The sequence below is a fragment of the Theropithecus gelada genome, chromosome 7a, assembly GCF_003255815.1.
Source record: "Theropithecus gelada isolate Dixy chromosome 7a, Tgel_1.0, whole genome shotgun sequence".
NCBI classification, from domain to species: Eukaryota; Metazoa; Chordata; class Mammalia; order Primates; family Cercopithecidae; genus Theropithecus; species Theropithecus gelada.
This window is the reverse complement of record NC_037674.1, coordinates 43,751,720-43,769,161: the sequence shown is the minus strand read 5'-3', so window position 1 is coordinate 43,769,161 and position 17,442 is coordinate 43,751,720. Positions and strand designations below refer to the sequence as shown.

At 36.2% G+C, this 17,442-nt stretch overlaps 1 protein-coding gene across 2 annotated transcripts in view; it reads right to left on the bottom strand.

The window, feature by feature from the left end:
* PIAS1 (protein inhibitor of activated STAT 1) overlaps nucleotides 1–17,442 on the bottom strand; it is a 140,764-nt gene that overhangs the window by 26,166 nt on the left and 97,156 nt on the right. For both annotated transcript variants that reach the window (XM_025389634.1, XM_025389633.1), the window contains 2 exons: nucleotides 12,640–12,745; nucleotides 1,563–1,636 (listed from right to left, as the gene is read on the bottom strand). In XM_025389634.1, the coding sequence (XP_025245419.1) occupies nucleotides 1,563–1,636; nucleotides 12,640–12,745 (180 nt within the window). The remainder of the gene's footprint in view (nucleotides 1–1,562; nucleotides 1,637–12,639; nucleotides 12,746–17,442) is intronic.

The window sequence follows — 17,442 nt, the reverse complement described above, 5'->3', positions numbered from 1 at the left end:
CACACACACACACACACACACACACCCCCACCCACCCACCCCCCACACCAGTCTCCTTTACAACCTAGGCTGTTGTAACATTCACCTGGTTACTTAAAGAATTTTTAACACTAATATAAAAAGCCTGGAGTCAAAATATTTTTCGCAAGAAAAAAATTGGCTTTATTATAAAAAGGAATAAAAATAAACGTTACAGGAATAGAAGGATATACACACAATGATAGAATTTGGTGATTTTAATTAACTTCATTGTATTTTTTTCTATAACTTACAGAAACTAATTCATGATCTACTAATTTTTTCATATTATGTTTGAAGTTTCATAAACTACAAAAAAATATTTGTAACTACAAATAACATTTAATTTCTATTTAAATTCTTTGTTTCTTTAAGAATACAGTAACTTCATCATCATCTGATAGTAGTAGGATCTCAGTATCAACTGCTTTCAATATCAGGCCTGTCTGAACAATCAGGCAAAGCAGGAAACAGATGTGTCCTTTCATTCTTTCTCCCCAGTTTAAATATGATTAGTTTGATTATTATAGAACAAAAAGTAATCAAAATGTCAAGGTAATTTATGATTAATTTTTCACATATTTCCATATGGCCATATTCAACCACCATCCCTACCAATAAGCCTAACATCAAATTAGTTTAACATGTTTTTGAGACCTTTTCCCTTACAGGTTTAATAATTTGGTTAAGTCTTGGGACCATATATTTATTTCATGAAAATTATTGATTCTGATCTCATTTTCCGGCTTACAATATCTCAAGGCTTTTTTATATGTATAACAAATTCAGCTATTTAGGCTGAACAGAAGTTTCTAATTGGTGAACTGTTATAATGTGGTCATTGTTGGCAAAACGGTTAAATGAGATGTGTGAGTAATCACGGCTAGATGTTTACTCAGAAAGGTACTATCTTAAGTAAAATTTTTAGCCAGGCATGGTGGCTCACGCCTGTAGTCCCAGCATTTTGGGAGTCCGAGGCGGGTGGATCACCTGAGGTTGGGAGTTCAAGACCAGCCTGACCAACATGGAGAAACCCTGTCTCTACTAAAAATACAAAATTAGCCAGGCATGGTGGCACATGCCTATAATCCCAGCTACTCGGGAGGCTGAGGCAGAAGAATCGCCTGAACCCGGGAGGTGGAGGTTGTGGTGAGCCGAGATGGCGCCACTGCACTCCAGTCTGGGCAACAAGAGTGAAACTCCATCTCAAAAAAATAATAATAATAAAAATAAATAAATAAATGTAAAATTTTTATAAATACACTGAGACAATAAACATTTATTATTTGGAGATTTTACGATTGAGCCTGAGAGATGGTCATTAATCACAGGCCATATTTAGATACGTCTTACTAAGAGATCATTTTTAAAGACTTGTTTAGATTCCAAATGCAATGCCTAGATGTCTTTCCACTTTTCATAAACTGTAACAGTGGTGGACATATTTTAGAAGTAAACAGAATTTCTCAAATAGTAAAAATACTTAATAAAAAAAGAAAATGTATGTTAAACTTTCTGGAAAGCAAGTAATAGTTAACACTTACTGGACACAGTAGAGAAACCCTTAGGCTGGTTGTAGCTATTTCACTGTCCGGATCCGCAGTCAACTTCTCTTTAACTGATATTCATTCAAGAAGAAAAAAAGCAAACAAACAGAGTAAGTTTATTAAAGATACATTACTGGAACATTACTATAAAGAATAAAAAACTTAAACAAATCTGCTCAATTATTTCCCAATTAATGGAACACATAAAAACAACCATATGGCTTTTAATTCTATAAGCAAAGGATGGAAAACAATTGTTTATCCGTAGAATGACTATATTTCCTATAAATTTCCTATTTCTCACTCAGGGGACAAAAACCTGCAGCAATATGAGAGACATTTCTCTAATATGTTGACATATTCAACTGATGGTAGACCCTTTTTCTTTATAACTCTAAGATACTGGATCAAGGTTTTCTTTCTTTTAAACTATGACTAATATTATTTGGGCTCTTTTATTTTCAAGGACATTAATAATAAGAATAACATTTATACATTTTTGAAAGCTCAGAAAATAAAAACATTTACTGTAAAACAGCTTAATTCAAACTTTAAATTATGAAAAGAGTCCTATTTCTTTTTTTTAACTATACAGTTATTTGAATTTTAATCTATTTCTCTATAAAATACTTGTGCCCTCTTGGGCAAGTCAATCCTCCTTTCTCAGCTTAATTTTACTTACAGTAAAACTGGAACTCACACTAGATAATCTTTAAGTCTTTTCACTTCAAACTTCTTCTGGTTCTTAAGGGAGGAGGAGACACTAGTAATTTTACTTTTCCAAGGCTGTTCTTTCATTTTCTTTCAGTCTGATATAAAAGACTCCTTATAATTCTCATCTGGAAACCTGAGCTATCTGTTACCTCTGAAAACTTCAATAACCAGTAACAAGAAAAAATATTATAGGGGTGGGACAGGAAATGCATAGATGTAATGTTCCAACAATTTTAGAAACTGTCCCATAATAACTTTAAAGTCTATATTGTATAAAGGGGCCGTAAGTGGAGTAGCTGTATACATAGTCGACAGAATTTCTGAGCTGTGGTACAACTAAGTGTGACCAGATAGACACCATATAGAGAAGAAAATGAAGAGAGGGAGAAGTACTTGGGTAAGTTACAATTTCAGAGTCTGTTGTTCTGATAACCATTTATGAGAAATCCTACCTTTATGAAACACAGTGCCCTGGATTTTAGTCTGGGTTTTTTTAGATGGTCCAAATCCTGGATATCCTATCCAACTATTTCCATTAATTAGTGGATCTCAAGTAAGGTGCACATCAGACCTACCTATAGAGAGCTTCCTGAATCAGAATGAAAAGAGGGACACCAATTGGTAGTTTTTTAAAGGCTCCAAATATGATTCTAATGCCAGACTAAAAAGTCATTTCATGCCCTGGAAATTCCAAATTTTCAAAGTCTTAATGTACTTCACAGGCTGTCTCCTGACACACACAAAAAGGCATACAACTTCTGGTTTTTAGTTTGGAAAATATAGTTATAACACTATGCTAATGAATACCATATATAAATTACAAAAAGTATGCCTTTGTCATTATACACCAAATCTTAGTCAATCTTTTCTCATAAATACGATTTTAAAAAGTAGTATCTTTGTTAAAGGCAACAAATAATCGCCATACGAAATAAACATGCAAATAGAATTCTAATGTGATTACTCACTGTGTTGGCTAATTTTAGGTGTCAACTAAACTAACTGAACGAAGGGCTACCTACATAGCTGGCAAGGCATAATTTCTGGAAGTGCCTGCGAGTGTGTTTCCAAAGGAGACTGGTGTGTCAGTCTGTGGATGAGTGAGGAAGATCCGCCCTCAATCTTGGAGGACACCATCCAATCAGCTGGAGGGCACGGAAAGAACAAAAAGGCAGAGGAAAGGAAAATAAATTCACTTTCTCTTTTTCCTTGAGCTGGGACACCCTTCTTCTCTTGCCTTTGGAATTCTGTGATCCTAGCTCTTGGGAGCCTGAGGTAGGAGGACTGCTTGAGGCCAGGAGTTGAGACCAGTCTGGGCAACATAGTGAGACCTCACCTTTAAAAAGAAAGAATTCCAGGTTCTCTGGACTTGGGACTCTGGGATTTGTACCACCATATCAGCCCTTCTCCTCACCCCTCTTAGGCCTTTGGCCTTAGACTGAGAATTGGCTTCCTGGATCTGTGGCCTTTGGACTTCAATAGTCATATTACTGGCTTCGCTGGTTCTCCAGCTTGCTGATGGCCTATCTATTGTGGGCATTCTCAGCCTTCACAGTCATGTCAGCCAATTGCCCTGATACATCTTCCCTCAACTCTCTCTCTCTCCTCTCTCTCTCTCTCCTTTTCTCCTCTCCTCCTTCCCCTCCTAGAGTCTCTCTGGAGAACCCTGACTAATAACCACTCCGCATGCCTTCACCAACCATCCCACCAGCACCCTTTATAGACATAGCAAGCAATGGGTATAGTAACTGACTCTGAACTTTGCATATTTAAATTTCCACTTAAATGAAGCAATACTTATAGATCACAGTATCAGCCTTATACAAAACAAAGCTCAGTGTTTAGCGCTTAGAAAATAAATTGAAATAAGAAAATAAATTGAAATAAAGTAGTGGTTAAGAGCACAGGACCTAGAGAGCCTAGCTTAGAATTTAAGTCTCAGTTCTAAGTCACTTAACCTCTCTATGCCTGTTACATCATCTGGTAAATGGGAACAATAATAGTACCTCACAGAAATGTTTTAAGGATTGAGTTAATACGCATTAAAAGTTTTAAAATACACTTGAGCCTGAGACGCAGACATTGCAGTGAGCTGAAATTGCTGCCACTGCACTCCAACCTGGGTGATAGAGTGAGATCCTGTCTCAACAACAAAAAAAGGTGTTTTTTTTGTTTGGTTTTTTTTTTCTTTTGAGACACAGTCTCACTCTGTCACCCAGGCTGGAGTGCAGTGGTGAGAACTTGGTTCACTGCAGGCTCTGCATCCTGGGTTCAAGTGATTCTCCTGCCTCAGCCTACCAAGTAGCTGGGATTAGAGGTGTGCGCCACCATGGCTCGGTTAATTTTTGTATTTAGCAGAGATGGGGTTTTGCCATATTGGCCAGGCTGGTCTCAAACTCCCAACCTCAGGTGATGTGCCCACCTTGGCCTCCCAAAGTGTTGGGATTACAGGCATGAGCCACAAAAAAAGTTTTCAAATAACCTAATATTATTCTCAATAAATACTAGCTATTGTTACTAGCTAACAATAAAACAAATAAAACATGATTTGTACATTCACTTTCTCCCAGAGGTGGGAGAATTTTCTGAAATTATTTTAGAATGTTTGTCAATTTCTATTAAAAACAAAACAAAACAAACAAAAAAACCCTATGCCTTCTCTTTTGTCATTACAGACCCAATCCTAGTCCATTTATTCTTGTAAAGATATTTTTTAAGGTCCTACCAGGATCTTGATTAGACTGGATTAATTCTACAGATTAATTTGGAGAACTGACATACAACAATAGAATCTTTCGATCTCTTAGCAAGATATATCTCTCTGTTTATTCAGGTCTTCTTTCAGTTTTTCTCAACGATGCTTTGTAGTTTTCGGCATACAAATCTTGCACCTAGTTTGTGTGATGTATCCCTAAGTGTGTCATATTTTTGGATGTTACCGTAAAATCTTGTTTTGTGAATTTCAATTTCCAATTATTCATTACTAACAGTAATACAATTTGTTTTTGTATCCTGACCACACATTCTCTAACTCTGCTAAACTCATATAGTATTTCTAATAGCTTTTTTGGAGATTCTTTGGGATTTTTTTCTATGTAGACCATAAGGTCATCTGTAAATAAAGACAATAATTATTTCTTAATTTCTAACCTGTGTTGGTTTCTTTTTTAAAAATTTTCCTTGTCTTATTGTGCTGTCTAGGATCTCTAGGTCAACGCTAGGGGCAGATATCCTTGCCTTGTTCTCAATCCTAGGAGTGAAGCATTCAAGTTTTAACCATTAATGATGATATCAGCTGTAGTGTAGACTTTTTGTAAATACTCTTTATTACACTGAGGCAGCTCCCTTCTCTATTTTGCTGACAGTTTTATCATGAATGGATGTTGAATTTGGCCAAGTGCTTTTTCTGCATCTCTGGAGATGATCACATGATTTTTCATTTTTAGTTTGTTGAGAAGGTGAACTATATTGACTTTTGAATGCTGAAATCAACCTCATATTACAGAAATAAATTCTGTTTCGTCACCATGTATTATCTCACATATTGGACCTAACAATATTCAAAACAATTCTGAAAAAGAAAAACAAAGTTGGAGAATTCTAACTGATTTCAAGACTTACTATCAAGCTACAGTAATTAAGACTCATTTGGCATAAGGATAGACATACAGGTCAATGGAAAAGAATAATATCTGGAAATAGATTTATACATCTATCGTCAACTGGTTTTTGATAAAGGTGCCAAGGTAATGAAATGGAAGGAAAGACAGTCTTTTCAATAAATGTTGTTGGACTATTTTGATATCTATGTGGGGGGAAAAACAAATCTCTACTCTCACCTTGCACCATATATAAAAATTAACTCAAAATGAATCACAGACCTAGATCCAAGAGCTCAAACAATAAAACTTCTAGAAGAAAAATAGAAGAAGAGTGTTTGTGACTTTCATTTAGGTACAGATTTCATAATATATGAAAAGCATGACATTAAAAATGGGTAAAAGACTTGACAGATACTTCAAAGAAGCTACAGGAATGGCAAATAAGCACCTAAGAAGACGCTTAACATCCTCAGACATTAGAAAAATGCACAATGAAATGCCACTACATACCAATCACAATGGCTACAATAAAGCAGCCTGATGGCACCATATGCTGGTAAGGATGTGGACCCACTTGAAATCTCACATATTGTTAGTGGGAATGCAAAAACGGTATATTTACTTTAAAAGAAATTGCCAAACTGTTTTCCATATACTTATCATATGACCCAGCAATCCCACTCTTAGATATTTACCCAAGAGAAATGAAAACATATGTCTACAAAACTGAAGTATCCATATGCAAAATGTAAATGTTTGCAGCAGCTTTATTCATATTGCTGCAAAACTGGAAATAATCCAAATGTCCATCAACTGAGAAATGGATAAATTATAGTATATAAATGAAATACTACTCAGCAATAAAGAACAAACTACATGGATGAACTTCAAAAGCATTACACTAAATGAAAGAAGCCAGACGCAAAAGGCTACATATTGTAGCACTGCATTTATCTGACATTCTGGAAAAGACAAAACTACTGAGCAGAAATCACATCAATGGTAAAAGGATGGGATGGAATGCAAAAGACGACAGAAGAACTTTCTGGGGAAAAGGATGTTCTATATTTTGATTGTGGCAGTGGTTCATGATTGTATACATCTGTCAAAGGAATTTTTAATGCCTATAAATTATACTTTAATAAACGTTCTCAAAAAGAAAGAAAATGGAGGGGAAAAGCACTATGCTATATTTAATCATAAGACAGTATGAAGAAAAAATAAAGTAAAAGTAAAAGCACTTATTACTTGTGAGCAAGGGAATACAAAAATAAGACATATAATATTTGTTCTGTGGTAATCAGTCAACACATAGGAAGTTCTCTGGGAGTTAGAGTTTTCACATTGTTACAGTGATCTGCAGTGGTAACAGTATTTTATTATATGACTATAATAAAGTTACAGCTAGCCACATTTAAAATTAATCTTGTTTTACCCAATAAGTCAATTTGGGGAGTAGAATTAATCTTGTTTTTAATCCCTGTTGTCATGAGCTATAGGAGTCAGTCACTATTCACATGACGCTGTATTTAAATTTAAATTAAAAATTCAGCTAATCAGTTACACTAGCCACATTTTAAGTGCTCAATGGCCACATGTTGCTGGTGGCTACCGTATGGGACAGTGCAGATAGCGAACACTTCCATCATCACAGATTGTTCTATTAGCGCTGTTCTAGGGTTGTTATTATTTCAAGATAATTTCTATCCTTCATTAATATCAGGTTATTTTAATTCAGCCTTTTAAAATTTTAAGGCTGAAAACAATCAAACATATTAAGATCAGTATTTCATTTTATAAGCAAAGAAACAGGCACCGAGATCTGACTTTTTTCTGTAGATGTCTTTTCATCAGTTTACTTCAACAAAAATATGCAGATCTACTATGTATGTGGCACTGTGCTGAGCAATAGGAATTCAACAAAAAAATAAGATTAAATTCCTGCTCCAAAGAACTCATAATCTAGTAGAAGGTAAAGATGCTCAGTGAGATCATCTCTAATGCACTCTGATGGAAGTATGTTCGGGAAGCTAACCGAAAGTCAACTCATCTATTCTGGGGGTTCTAGGATGCTTCCTGGAAAAAAGTGAAACAAAGGATAATAACATTAAGCAGAGGAGGCAGCAGGGGAGTTTTGAGGCATAGAGCACAAAACTAAAGCACTAAAGAAAGACAAAAGAGTTCCATATTTTTGGAATGTGAAGTATGAAAAGAAGAGTGAATACAGATGACCCTGGAAAGTAATAAGCAGGTGCCACATCATGGAAAGTTTACGTGTCATGCTAACACAGTTGGAGTTTTTATTCCCTAGGTGTTAAGAAGCCATGAAATGCAAGGGAATGAGGATGGTAAGATTTTAGATCTGTATAAATCACTTACGTGGCTACCAGAGGAGATATATAAAGGAGTCAAAGACAGGGATGTTTTATCTAAGAATGGTTTTTAAAATAAAAGCAGGATATGAGAGCTTAAACAAGGGCAATGATAGCAGTAATAGACAGAAGGTACATTTGAGAAATATTTAGGGAGTAAGTTTGACAGGAGTTGGTGAGTTCAGTTTTAAATACTTGAATTTGAGGAACCAGTGAAATGTTTAGGTGAAGTTAGTTAGCTATATAAGTCTGAAACGCAGGGGAGAGGTCTGAGATGAAGACATGTATTTTGGGGTGAGTGTTAGTTTTAAGCCATAAGCGTGTGTAGAAAAGTGCGCCCAGGATAAAACTCCAAGGAACAGCAATATTTAGAATGCTTCCCATTGAAGGCAGATGATTGAGAAGATATGGTCAGAGAAAAAAGGAGAGAATTTCAAGGAGAAAGTGGTTCATATCAAATGTAGCAGAAGTATTCAGGATGAAAACCGAAAAGATACCCTTTAAATTTAGCAATCACATCATCATTTGTGACATCTGAAAGAGCAATTTCAGTGGAATGATAGAGGGTTAAAGACCATAATAAGATGCAGTGAGGAGGTAACAAGAGCAAATGTAGACCACTCTCACAGAAATTAGGATGAGAACAACGGGAGGAACACAGAGCTCTATCCATAGAGGAGCTTGTTTTTCTATTTTTTAAAAGGCAAAAGAGCCTTGACAGCATAGAGTGACAGAAAAAGCCTGCAGACAGGGAGGAACTGAAAACACAGGACAAAGAGCAGATACATGAGGGAGCCAGGTCTCACAATCACTGTTACTGAGCATCTCTACCTGGATGTCTCATCCCATCTCAACCACCACAAGTCTATGAGTGCACTCTGATCTCCCCCCTGCAATCTGACCTTTTCAGCAGTTTTCTGTTTCAGTAAATGGCATTACCATGTTACCTGTTGCTTGAGTAAGAAGCCTAGCATTCCTCCTTGACTCCTCACTCTACACACACAGTCAATGCCATTTCAATACTTCTCAAAACTGTCAACTTCTATCCATCACTATCACCTTAGTTCAAGACATTATCATCTCTTACGTATACTATTACAAACAGGTTCTAAACTGGCCTCACTGCATTAGCTTTGCCTTCCTTTGATTCGTCTTCAAAGTGAGAATCAGATTGTCTAAATGTAATCATGTCATTTATTCCTCTGCTTAAAAATCTTTTAATGGTTTTCTATCATCTATCTTCATATTGTCTATGTCAACTTGTACTTGTCCAACTCTCTGGTCACCCTCCTTCTTGGCTCTCTTTTTTTTTTTTTTTTAAGACAGAGTCTCTCTCTGTCGCCCAAGGTGGAGTGCAGTGGTGCGATCTCAGCTCACTGCAACCTCTGCCTTCCGAGTTCAAGTGATTCTCCTGCCTCAGCCTTCCAAGTAGCTGGGACTACAGGCACATGCCACGATGCCCGGATAATTTTTGTGTGTTTTTAGTAGAGACGGGGTTTTACCATGTTGGTCAGGCTGGTCTTGAACTCCTGACCTCAAGTGATCTACCCACCTCGGCCTCTCAAAGTGCTGGGATTACAGGTGTGAGCCACTGCATCCAGCCCTTTTTGGCTCTCTCTATTCCAGCTGCACTGGCCTTTTCTCCTGACATACTCTGTTCCTATCTTGGAGCTTAACTTCTCCTCATACTTATAATCTTGCCTTAAGTATCACAACACCAGAGAGGACTATGTTCCCCTATTGTACCTCCACAGAGTTCCCTGTCTATCTTCTTCAAGGCACATGTCAAAACTTTAACTCATTAATGACTTGTGCAATTATTTAATGCCTGTCTTTCTTACCAGACTGCAAACTTCTGGGGGATGCAGAGATGGTATGTGTCTTGTTTAATGTTATATTCTCCTGTGCCTGGAACACAGTAGACTCTTAATACAATTTCTTGAATGAAAAGAATAAATGAATAAAAGATTAACTTGGAGCAGGGAAAGGGACATTTCCTCTTGACACTGAAGGAAATAAAGTGAGGACTGGGCACAAATGTAGATAAGCCAAAAAGTAATTATGGTGGCACTGAGATTAAGGAAGAAATGGGTGGTTTAGGTAATTCACGTCTTGTAGCCCCAATTTTCGTGCATTGGCAGAGTGCTGAGGGAGGCGGACAGTGTTTGAGTAGATTATGGCTAAGGCTTGAAATAACTGCTGAAGGGAGAAGGAAGAGGAGAAAGAAACTTGATTAAGAGTTGGTAAAAGACTGTTTTTGATAGTTGTGAGGGGACAACTCTACACAAAGGTAGAAACTGCAAGACAAAATCCTACTAAATCAAATGAATCAGAGAATGGATTTCTCTGCGAAAAGTCTAAGTAACAGCAACTTTATTCTTTCAAGAACATAAGAGTGTCTGGCTTGACTATTAAAACTTTGCTAGAAGAACTTATTTTATTAAGAATGACTTACAAGGAACATATTTGTAAGTAATTTGATTCTTTAAAAACACCTGAGATACCTGACATTTCCTTTTGTCAAGTTATTGTAAACAGAATTTTAGTTACATAATTTGTTGGGAAAGTTTTTTTTTTTTTTTTTTTTACAGGCAGCATATAGGTAAAGGTAGATAACCTGCTTTTTAGTAAATTACAACAAATTTCTTACTGGTGGGATCCAAATTAATATTCCACTGGCTTCTCTGGCCAATAAGGTAAGGTATCAATTTCCACAAAAATCTCATCCAGTGTACAGGTATTCTCCACATCCATCAGTGTATCAGAGTAGAAACAGCTTTTGAATTAAACAGTTTTTGCTGCTTAATGGTAGCTAATAGTGGTTTTTCGGAGAAAATAAAATAATTCAATTCCAGACTCACATTCCCACTCTCCCTCCAGGTGGTGCTATAGCTACAAGTGGAGAAGAGTTAACAGCTTGAGCAAAGACAGTTGGCCCTATCGTTGTTGTTGCTGTTGTTACTATTAAATAACTTTATCTGCCTTATTTCTTGGTATTCCCTCTTCCATACAGGCTCACATAATTCTTTGCTTTCTGACGGGCTGAGATTCTGGTATTGTGAGGCAAATATGAAGATTCTCATTAGAATGACCAGGAATAACTTCAGCAAGATTGTGATAGAAGAGAAGGTATCTTATACTCTCCTTCAAGGCAGACGTCTGTCTTTTCTTTCAGGATCCCCACCATCTTCTTGTCCCTGCCAAATGGTGCCTCCACTCCCGCAGATCCCAAATCAGTGCTGTCCTTCTAGGTCTCCATCATCTGTCAATGCATGCCTACAGAGGCATTAGCCCAAAGTGTGCTCCCATTGATTCAGGATTAGCTGCATTTTTAAAGGACCATTTTAATACAGAAAAATTCTTCAATGAACTATTAAGGTATATTGATATTCAGGGGTAGTGGGATCTTTTACTCTGCCACAGAAGTAAGTTACAGAAAGGGATAAAAGCTATGCTACAAAAGGAAAGCTGTTATTATCTTAGTTCCTTCCACCAGAGTGTTCCTAAGTACAAATCTGATAATGGGCTTCATTAATCAGCTCACATCAAAAGTCCTTTCAGGATAGTTATCTAACACCTGCCTATATAAGTTTTGTTCCTAAGTCCCCAGCCCTCATCCCTAAATCCACTCGGCCCCCACCTCTCACAAATAAAAGAATAAACGAAGAACTTAGTTCACCTCTTTGGAAAGGCCAAACCCTCTGACCTTAACCCTCAAAAACAGAGGTCAGCATAGCTCCATTTGTAGACCTTGAATCTCAAATTCAACGTATCAAAACAAACCATCCAGTAATTCACACATATGAACTCAGACTCTGAAGAAGCATTAGAAATCACATGGCATAAACTTCTTGTTACAGATGAGGAAGATGAAACTCAGAAGCAGCGTTACTTGTCCACAGTCATATAATTGATTAATGGCAGAACTCATGTCATTATTATTTCTACCACCCCACTGGCTCTCTTCACTTTGTAAATGCAGGGGTGAGGCAATGATACAACTCTGTATATTTTTCCTGGATAAACCTCCAATCTAAAATAACTTTCTTGAAATTTATGCCAAGATGCCCTTCCCATTTCCCAGAATTCCTTAAACATTGATTTTATGAAGTTGTAGAAAAATATTCTTCCATGTTCATGCACTCACTTCACAAAGTTAATTTTAAGATTAGTAAAATATAGATTATAAAACATAGTTCATGACAAAGATACCAGAACTACTCTAAGGTCTTGTTTTACAAGCCAGAAGGTTCTCAGTGTTTTTAATCCTCTACAACAGGTTCCAGTGAAAAAACAAATTCTAAAATTTCTTGAGTTGAGAAAATACTACTCTAACCTTTGACAAAATAGTTAGCTGAATAAGTGAAATAAGTTTATCATACGTACTTAAAGCTCTAGAATGATCCGGATTCCTTATTCCCTTTGCTCGTAACCTCTGAAGAAGAACTGTTGAGGACAACTGTTTTACAAGATATACTGCCATGGAATAGTTCTGGAAAAAAAAAAGATGTAGAAAACAAACAACATATGTAAGTAAACAGTACATCTATTTTAATCTCACCATGATAGGAAAAGAAAACTAACACTTCTTAAAACACCTGTGTGTCCAGCACTGTCTTAGGCGTTTTCATAAACAGTAATTCATTTAATCCTGATCAAAAAGCTGATGAGATGATCATAAACCTGGTTTTACGGATGAGGAAACTGAAGTATATAGAAGTAAAAGAACTTGCCCTAATTTTGCAATTTTCAAGTAACAAACCTAGAATTTAAACCCAGGTCTGTCCTGGATTTAATATTACCTATACTTGAAGCTAATGAATTTAAGGCACTTACATGAAAGAGTACTGTTAAGACTAAGTATAAGCCAAAGACAATAAGATGTCAAAGTTATAAACCATATTTAGTAGGTAACAGATATATCTAAAATAGTATCTATTTTTTAAAAAAAATTAAATGAGATGGACTTCCTAATTTATACCTTTTAACCTTTCTCTATGCCTTCAACTAACTCTTGAAAAGATTATACTTGGGCCATTACCACAACAAGCAGAGGGAATAGTAAAGAAGGTTTTCAAAGAGAAGCTGCTGGTTTGGCAAATGAACAGATGAATATCCATTACCAGCAGAGGGACTACCCAGAGATGACAGAGGGAGAAGGGGACAAAAAAATAAAAAAATAAAAAAAAAACCCAAACCAAAGGAACAGCTAACCAACAAGTTAAGGCTATGTGAAGGGTACATGGTTGGATAAGAGAAAGAAAAGATGGCTGAGGTTCATGAAGGGTAGGAAGGAGATCTAAATGAGAAGGATCACTTTCTATTTGGTGCTGGGATCAAGAGGAAGATCAAGAGACTTGAAAAGAAGTAAAAGAAAAATAATTGCTGCCATCTTATATTTTATAGCTACACACACTTTTCAAAGCATTCTTAACATACACTGCCAACTTCATTTAAACTTTGCAGAAGGCCTATTAAGATATAGGTAGGATAGGTGACTTTTTCTAAGTGAAGGGCTGATGAAACTGAGGCACAAAAAGATTATGCAATCTGCTCATGATTAGGCAACTGCTTGATGACAGAGCAGACACTAGAAACCAAGGGGAAAGGGCGGGAATATTAAGACAAGGAACTTAATGCACTCTCCTCTTTTGACAGAAAATATCTTACAATACTCTCTGAAAGGTCATATTTTTATTTAAAGTTCAGAAAGCTATCTGTGTTCACATGCTACGCATTTTCTGAGAGGCAGGAAAAAGAAGTGTCAAAAAAGTTAATTTACTTTCATTAATAAATTTCACATTAATGAGGAACAAGTAACATGAAACATGAAAACTTTCCCAGCCAGGAGCAGTGACTCACACCTGTAATCCCAGCACTTTGAGAGGCCAAGGCAGGCGGATCACGAGGTCAAGAGATCAGGACCATTCCGACTAACGTGGTAAAACCCTGTCTCTACTAAAAATACAAAAAACTAGCCAGGTGTGGTGGCATGCGCCTGTAGTCCCAGCTACTTGGGAGGCTAAGGCAGGAGAATGGCATGAACCTGGGAGGTGGAGCTTGCAGTGAGTCAAGATGGTGCCACTGCACTCCAGCCTGGGTGACAGAGCAAGACTCTATCTACCAAAAAAAAAAAAAAAAAAAACTTTCCTAAGTTTTAGAGCATACAACATACTAATCTGATATAGCATTGACAAGCTTTATTATTTATTTATTTATTTATTTAATTTGAGACAGAGTCTTGCTCTGTCACCCAGGCTGGAGTGCACTGGCGCAATCTTGGCTCCCTGCAACCTCCAACTCCTGGGTTCAAATGATTCTCCTGCCTCAGCCTCCCAAGTAGCTGGGACTCCAAGTGTGCACCACCATACCTGGCTAATTTTTGTGGGTTTTTTTTAGTAGAGATGGGGTTTCACCACGTTGGCTAGGCTGGTCTTGAACGCCTGACCTCAAGTGATCCACATGCCTCAGCCTCCCAAAGTGCTGGGATTACAGGCGTAAGTCACTGGGTCCAACTGAAAAGCTTCTTTTAGAAAAAACTCTTATTCACCATTATTATTTACTTGCTTAATGCTTCAAGCATGATAGAAACTGGAGAAATGTTAATTAACAATGTGAAACTATGTATTGACAACTTGAATCTTCAGAACTTGGAATTACCCTTAGGCTTTATATAAACACTTAAGAAGAGATCAAGCAGAAACCGCAACAAGTTCAGTGAAAAGGTATGTTCACTCTAGTTGAAACATGTAACCAAATAGAAAAAAAAAAGCAGCAAAAAGAATGTGGTACTAACAAATGCCACTTGTACCGGTAATATAAAATGAAAATTTTACATCATATGAATGAGTGAACTTCAGCTGCAAAAAAACCCACCAAAGCTTAATAGTGACAGAGATTCTTTTCTAGGTAGACAGTATTTTATTGTTCCTGCTAATCCTTCAAATACTAATTCCAACTACTGATATATATTATATTATACTGTATTATACTGATGTTTTTGTCTATTGCTTTTTCAAAAGTCTTAAAAATTATTTGTGAAGTTCATGAAATGCTTTCTCTATAATTGAAATATACTCTATTCATTATGTGCCCCTTACACTGGTAGAAGTTGAGTATCCCTGATCTGAAATGGTTGGGACTGTAAGTATTTTAGACTCTGAATTTTCTTTTTTCTTCCAGATTTTAGAATATCTGCATTATCCTTACCAGTTCAGCATCCCTAATCTGAAAATCTGAAGTCTGAAATGCTCAAACAAGTATCTCCTTTGAGTATCCTGTTTTGAATTTTAGAGTATCTTGATTTCAGACTTTCAGATTAGGGATACTAAACCTAAATCTAAATAATTTCTCTACAAATAATGAGAGTTTAATAAATGCTAGAAGCAGTGATTACACTGAGGTAGAGGAAGAAGTTACAATGTAACTCACTTATTTCTTTCAGGCACTATACTAGCTCTCCTATTTATTTCATTTGAAAAGACATAGTTTCAACATTTCTCACTGGCAACAAATTATACAAAGGTATCTGCAAAATAGTAAGATACTCTACAGGAACTATTCAGAATATCTTCACAAGCTGAATTACAACAGTAATCTAAAAACAATCTATTAAGTTATTTTCTGGGCTTTGGAAAATAATGTTGATTTAGTGTTTTACTTCCCCAGAAAAACATCTTCAAATCTTTGTAGTTTGGAAGCCTTCCTATGGAAGAGTATTTCCCCCTCTCCTCTAGTGCTATTTATCAGCAGCCATATTCCCCTTCTCTCCTACAGTTTGACTTCTTTCCTATTTCACCAAAAACACTCCCCTTCTCCCTTAGTGAGCTATTCTTTTCATACACAAAAACAAAACTTTCCTCAAAAAGCGGTAAAAAGGGAACTCCAAGGTACACTAGAAATAAAATATTTAAAATATTTTAAAAACCTAATGGTGACACATGAGTTAAAGGAAAAAAATATAACCCTGAGAGATGTCAAAAAGAATTTTGATATAATTCAAAATCCCATTTCTAACAAAAATATCCAGTAAAAGAGAAATATAGAAATACATCATTGATATAATAAAGTTCTATCAAAATTAATAGCAACATCATAATAATGTTTTAACAGTAGCAGTATTCTCATTAACATAAGGAGCAAGTCAAATATGTCCACTAGTGCCTGCATTGTTTAACACTGTTTACAAAGTTCTAGGTAGTAGAACAAGAAATAAATGACAGAAGTATTAAGGTAATATAATTTGTATGACATACCTCAAACTCAAAACTGCTAATGTAGAAATACCAATAAATCATCTAAAAAGCCAACAGAACTGATATATGAATTTAGCTATGAAATAAATATTAAAAATAACTAGTTTTAAGTAAACCAACAATAAATAAATTCTTTGAAAATACAACAGAAAAAAGATCTTTTTTTATAATAGCAGTAATAATAACAACCAACATAGGAATTAGCAAAAAATATGCAGGAATTGTAGGAAACCTATTAAATTGCTGAGGAACATAAAAGAGGATTTGAAAATACAGTTCCTAGAATGGCTATATTAAACATTGTAAATAAATTCTCCCTAACTTAAACTATAACTTTAAAGAAATCTCATCCAAATTCTCAGAAAGACGTGCAAGTGGAGTATAGGAGGGAGGGAAAAATGCGATAAAGTAATTCTACTTTATCTGGAAGAATGAATGTAAAAAAAAAAAAATAATGCAGGAGAATCAATGTCAGCCCTGCCAGTGTGGTTCCAATAACCATCAATGTGCAGATGACTCACACATTTTTTCCCTCTATCCCAAATGTATCCTTTAAGCCTATCTGCCCCACTGCCTATTCAGGATGTCTCACAGGCATTTCAAACTCAAAAGTTTCAAAAGTAAATTCATTATTTTCTCCATCTTGTCCTCCAATGCCAATGCCCATTCTTCAAAGCAAAACAAAACAAAACACACCCACACTCAGTCCTTTTCCAGTGTTTCCTCTATCTCAGCAGTAGTATCATTTGCCTAGCTACCCACCAAGAAACCAAGGACTCATCAGGGACATCTCCCTTTCTCTTAGCCCTCAACTTTCAATTCATCACTTAATCCTGCAGATGCCCCTACTTACCTCCATTTCTACTGCCACCACTCTAGACAAAGATACTACTTCACTAATACTTTCACAAGAGCTGGCTCCTAAGAGATGTCC